Raw genomic sequence first — 6,084 nt, 5'->3', positions numbered from 1 at the left:
GTTAGCCTGGCCGTGGCCTTCAAGTGCAACTACACTAGAAAAACAGCAAAAAGCGTAGGACAAGGGGCTGCTTTTTACCAGGCTATCTGGATGTGCTTTCTTTAATCCAGTAATGACCCAAACAAAATACACTGTGGCCAAATTATACATTTGTAGGAGTCCATGAACACTTTCATTTATATAATGTCCATGAGGCAGTAGTTTTTCCTGTAAACAGATGTGCAAAATAGGAAGTAAGGAAACAGGAGCAACTACAATATTTTTAGGAGGAACGTTCATTACCTTTTATGTATCATGTGTCATTCATTAAAATACAACCACAGAATAATGAGGTGCTGCTAATCAAACACACTTGGTTAAGAGATAAACACTTAAGTGTTGGCAGCTTGCTGCTTATATGGACTTTTCCATCGTTGTGTAGAGAGAGAATATTCAGAGCAGCAGCATCTTCCCTTGAGCTGACATCCAAACCAGTTCAACCCAAGGTCAGATCATGAAATGCTTAGAAAGTCTACAAAAACAACTCAAAGAGCTCTGTCTCAGCTCTATTAGCCATAGTGGAATGCTATATGCTGACGTTGCTGTAACATGTTTTGTTGAACTGCAGATATGCTGGGATAATGACAAACCGAGTGCTATATTGGTCAAAATATAAAGAAATGAGAAACAGTTTCAGAAACAAACTCTCTTCGTTGGAACTTCAGTTTTGTGCTTCATCGGTGCCCCCAAGTGGTCAAATAATGTGTTATCTGAAGAATTTGACAGCTTGACTCTGCCCTCAGTTCAGCATGTGGAGGGAAGCGACTTTTTATCAGTGCAAACATTTTTTTAGAGAGGAAGCCGATGTGTGATATACCTAATGTCTTAGCTTTTCTGGATGCAATGACAAAAACCTTCAGGGCCAAAGTTTTATTCAGTGACAGGATGGATGAAGTTCATGACAGGACCAGAAGAAAATGACTTCTCTAAAATGTGCTGAAAGTAGAGCCCAAATGAGCAGGTTAACTGCAGGCTCTGATTATCAAAACTAGACCCACTGTGTCATAAACATTATGAAAAATGATGTAATCCATCCACACCAGAGCTCAGATCTGTTATTGATAATATAGTGCATTGTCTTTTTATTAAAGTATTTTTCATCTGAAGGTGTCAGTGACGCCAAACACAACACAAACATCTTAACAAACATGTTCATCAAGCACCAACAAGTATAGAAAATATCTCTGAGTCAGATTTAAGAGTAAAAAATGTGAAAATTGCACATTATTCACTTTATATAAAATACAACACATTATTTTAAACAGCATGACCAAAGAGATTAGGTTTTTTTACCCATCAATTTAGTTTCTTTTTAACTCTCAGGTTTCAGTCTGATCAAAATAAAAATCCCATTATCAGTTCTAACCCATCATTTTCATCTGTTTTTAAAATGGGAGTCGCCACACAGATCATATCCATGCGGAAAACTGGAACAAACATAAAAACTTCAGCTGCTATAAGAACACATTCCCAGGTCAATACGAAGATCTTAAGGCAGTATCTGCTGGTGTTGATTTGAAATATACGAACATGTTTTCCTTCTAAAAACATAAATAGTTATAAAATGTGTTGTCCACATGAGTAAACTGAAGAGTTCTGCAGGTCAGACTGACTCCAGAGCGAACGCTGAGAGGAAGTGGGTGTGTCTCTGTAGGGGGGGAAAAAACAGAAAACGGTCGTTAGACGTTGAACTCAGGTGGGATGGATTTTAAGGTGAATCAAAAAAAGTGATTTCAGAGTTCGATCAAACATCTACACTGGTCTGGGAGTCGGCTTCAGGAGAAGCTGCTATTGTTTAAACTAGGGGCTGGTGTTCCAGGGAGCTCTCAGCTGGTTAATGGTTATCCAGCGATAACAGATTTTACAGCCTCAAAGCTACGGGAAGTTCCCTTCAGTTCCGCATTCAAACCACATCTGACTAAAAGAGAACAAAGCTTTACACAAACACAGAGAGCACAGAGCTGATCAGGGATCAGTGGGTAGGATGGTCAACATGAAGAAGTTGTTTGGGGCACAAAACCAGAATTTTACATTTCCTATAAACAGCTGCTGACTCTAGTCGAATGACATGCAGTATCCAAACTTTATGTGTAAATTGAGGAATGAAGAATACATAGCAAAGTACTTTGTAGTACCATTAAGGAGAAAATGCATTTCAGTTAATGTTTGTTATTGAAGCCCGACAATCCTCCTTTATCTAAAAATATAATGAATATCTAAATTCAGATTTTCAGGAATTACTTTCTAACTTCAATTTTGACAGATTGGGTAATTTTTTTATTCTAAGGACTAAATACATACATGATAGAGGTGATAGTCTGGAATTCGACAGAAAAAAAAAGAATAACAAGATTTTCCCTTTTTGTGCATTTAAGCTTATACACCTAACCTTTATCTGATACTCGGAAACTCATAAAAAGGCTTTAAGGTATTTGCTATTGATGGGCACATCTGTAATTACACATCATTTAATGTCAAGATTGAACATTTCCAGAATCTTTTTCAGTAAACGTTTCAATAAACATTTACTGAATGTTTACTGAAAACATTCAGTAAAAGTATCAACCTCATATTTATGACTAAATGAAAATAATAATCAACGTGTCGATCTACCATATATACTTCTTCTAATAAATTACATAGAGTGAGAAGTTTGGTCAACTAGGAGGGACTCAGAGCAGAGCCTCTGCTTCTCCACATCGAGAGAAGCAAGAGGTGGCTCGGGCATCTGGTTAGGATGGACGCCCCACTGGTGGGGTGTTCCGGGCACGTCCCACAAGTAGGAGGCGCCAAGGAAGACCCAGAGGAAGATGCAGAGGAAGACCCAAGACATGATGGAGGGACTATGTTCCTCTGCTGGTCTGGGAACGTTGTGGAATTCCATAGGAAGATCTGGCCAAAGTTGCTGGAGAGGGAAGTCTGAGCTGCTGCCCCTGTGACCCAACCCCAGATAAACAGAAGACAATGGATGGATGGATGATCAGTTGTTTAAACAGCCCAGGGAGCGTGCTGTGGTGGCGTAGGGGATAGCGCGACCCACGTTTGGAGGCCTTGAGTCCTCGACGCGGCCGTCATGGATTCGATTCCCGGACCCGGTGATATTTGCCACATGTCTTCCCCGTTTCCTGTCAGCCTACTTTCATATAAGGGACACTAGAGCCCACAAAAGACCCCCTGGAGGGGAGAAAAAATAAAAAAAAACAGACCAGGAGTGGAATCTATTTCCTAGCTTTGAGAATTAACATTCAGAAGCTTCTCATTCAACCTACCAAGCTCCAGGAACACTGAAACCTTTGCCAGTCTTTTCAAAGACTCGGTGTGGAAAGCCTCCCTTTTGTCATCTGAACTCTCTTTTAAAGAAACAGGAACCAAAGGACAGAGAATGAAAGGGGGTTCAGTTCCATCTCACTGAGGCCAGTATCATCAGCGAGGTCAGCCTCTCACCCAACACTGGTCACACACGCTGCCAGCATCAGCTGCTCCCACCGGTGGGGATTATTATCACACACTGGATTCAGAGAAGATGAGCCACAGTAAATCTTCCTCAGTTCAGGCGATGGACAGTTCGGAAGCACTGGGTCTCCTGTAGCACTCGGCTCAAAGGAAACTTGTTTCAGGTGACATCTCGAAGCGTCGGCAAGCACAACACAAATGTATCACATTTCTTCAGGACACTGGGACAAACGGCTCTGCTCAGGAAGTCCTAAACATGCCTCTGATCTTGTCAAGAGTCTTGAGCTAAGACTGGATCAAAAGGTACATACTGCCAAAGACAATATTAATAGTTATACAAAGTATTATCTCGGTATAATGTGTCTTTAATCTGTCAGCAGGTAGAGTTAAATTCCTCTCAATTTGAGAAAAAATGTCCTCTCAATTTCACCTCAAATGATTTTTTTTTTGGCGCTTTGTCATTTTTTAAATGTTCCGTAGTTACTGTTTGTCATGTTAATGCCAATAAAAATATTTTGTAGACACCAATAAAGAACCTATTCATCTTCTGCTTAGCAACCCAGAACAAGAACATTTAGTTTACATACTTCACTCAACCCAGAAAAAGAATCAAATCTATTAGTTAGAACAAATATCCAGAAGATTTCACTCAACCCAGAGCAGGAACTAGAACAAACTTAGAGTCCAGAGGAACTAGAGAAACTACTGATTACCATAGATTAACATTATCAGAACAAGAATCCAGAGAAACCCCTACTAGTTTATAAGTCACTAACTACTTATTCTTAAACATGGGGTTATACTTTTTCGTTTTCTTTTTTCTTCTTCTGCTCTTGTCTTTGGTTTGTGGTTTTGTTGTATTTCCTCTAATTCATGTAAAGCACTTTGAGCTGCCTTGTTGCTGACACTGTGCTATATAAATAAAATTACCTTATCTTGCCTGTAAACCTTGTCCAAATTCTATCCCGGGTTTAGAAGAAGATAATTCAAAAATAGAAACAAAAACGCACCTTAAATAAAAATGATTAATTTGTTCCAGCAATGCAGACCCTGTACTTGGTGTCGGTTTGTTACCAAAATATTGTACATCTCTAATTTTTACCACCAGGCTACAAAACAATTAGACCAAAAATAAAAAGCTAAGAAACGGTGAAGGAGTGAAATGGCTTCCTCTGGTCAGAATTGAACAGTTATTGAACATTACATTTAAAATTGATGCTTGATTAGAATGTCAACATTTTCTTATGACTGATTTATTACTCTCCAAAATGTGTTTTTATAGTGCATGTAACTAAGCTATTCATTGTGAGAAATGTAATCCTTGTTGTTAACATGTCCTCAGCGCAATAAAGCGGCAGTGCATCTTGAACTTTGACCTGCTGTGTGTGATCTGGGCCTCACCTGCCCACCTGTTATGTGGGTGAAGTCTCCATAGTTGTGTGCGGCATCTCTACGTCACCGCCAGCCACAGGGGACACAGCAGTGTGCGGGGGCCTTTCCTGCGGGACCACCGTCTCCATGGCAACGGCCACCTGTCCCGTTTGCCGGGACTCCGCTGTCCCAGCGGCTGACCTCTGCGCTCGGCTTGCGCGGCCTCCGTTCCGGCGGAAAGAGTTCCTGATTCCGTTGGAGACGCGGCTGGAGAGCCGCCTCACTACCCCGCCGATGCCGCCCGCGGGGCCCTTCTTCTTCAGCAGGCCGACGTCATCCTCCAGCTCCCCCGGGGGCACCTCGATGTTCCCAGAGTACCAGAACACCCACCAGATGAGGCTGAGGAAGATGACGATGGCGCCTGCGTAGATGAGCAGGTCATAGAAAAACACGTTGACGAACACCCCGAGGAGGAGCACGGTCAGGCCCACGATGTCAAAGGCGACAGCCAGCCAGAAGCTGCACACACAGCGGCCCAGACCCCGGTACTCGGCCTCCATGTTCAGGTGTCAGCGGCTGGAAGGTGAGACAACCTGTCCTGCTCGGGGCACACAAGCGGACACACCTCACAGGAGGGGCGTTCCGCTCCCAGGAGGAGGGACTGCTGCGGAGGCACCTGGCCGGTAACGGCCTTCCTCTGCCAGGCTACATGCAACCTGCCGCTCTTCATAACTTTGGCAAAAAAAGAAAGCAATAAAGAACCAACCAATAATACATAATGAACATTATAGTAAAAATATAATAACAAATGCAGGCTTTTATTATTATATCTGATTTGTTTAATGCAATAATTGCACTAAATATCCACAAAAAATCACTCCAAAACAATCAGTAATATTTCCTAGTGGGTTTTTTTGTTGTTTTTTTCTGGTCAGTTTGTGCTTATTCAGAATCAACTTTATGGGCCCAAACAAGAATCTTGACTTCAATCTCAAGCATTCATAGCTTAGAGACTTTAGGTACAAATATATAAACTTTAGAGGATTTTTTTTTTAATATATAGCATTTTCTACAAATATCAACATCCACAAACTATTGACTGAAGGAGGGCAAAGTTCACAGGAATGCAAGACCGCCTTGTGGTGGTTTGTGTAACAGCCTGTCATTAAATTTGATTAAATTGTTTGTGGCTGTAAGGTGACAAAATGTGAAAGATATGTG

General features: G+C 41.5%; 1 protein-coding gene across 1 annotated transcript; it reads right to left on the bottom strand.

Annotated features, from left to right (window-relative positions):
- Positions 1–1,092: 1,092 nt before the first annotated feature.
- On the bottom strand, positions 1,093–5,494 carry LOC116735705 (transmembrane protein 238). The gene is made up of 2 exons (XM_032587747.1): positions 4,894–5,494; positions 1,093–1,687 (listed from the first exon to the last, which is right to left on the bottom strand). The coding sequence occupies exon 1, from the start codon at positions 5,421–5,423 to the stop codon at positions 4,905–4,907; it is 519 nt and encodes a 172-aa protein (XP_032443638.1). The 5' UTR covers positions 5,424–5,494; the 3' UTR covers positions 1,093–1,687; positions 4,894–4,904.
- Between the last annotated feature and the right edge of the window lie 590 nt (positions 5,495–6,084).

The sequence above is a fragment of the Xiphophorus hellerii genome, chromosome 16, assembly GCF_003331165.1.
Source record: "Xiphophorus hellerii strain 12219 chromosome 16, Xiphophorus_hellerii-4.1, whole genome shotgun sequence".
NCBI classification, from domain to species: Eukaryota; Metazoa; Chordata; class Actinopteri; order Cyprinodontiformes; family Poeciliidae; genus Xiphophorus; species Xiphophorus hellerii.
The sequence above is the reverse complement of the archived record's forward strand: the minus strand, read 5'-3'. Positions and strand labels throughout refer to the sequence as shown.

What these genes read in the sequence shown, in the direction of transcription:
- LOC116735705 (XM_032587747.1), bottom strand. Translation starts at nt 5,423, where the DNA reads ATGGAGGCCGAGTACCGGGGTCTGGGCCGCTGTGTGTGCAGCTTCTGG.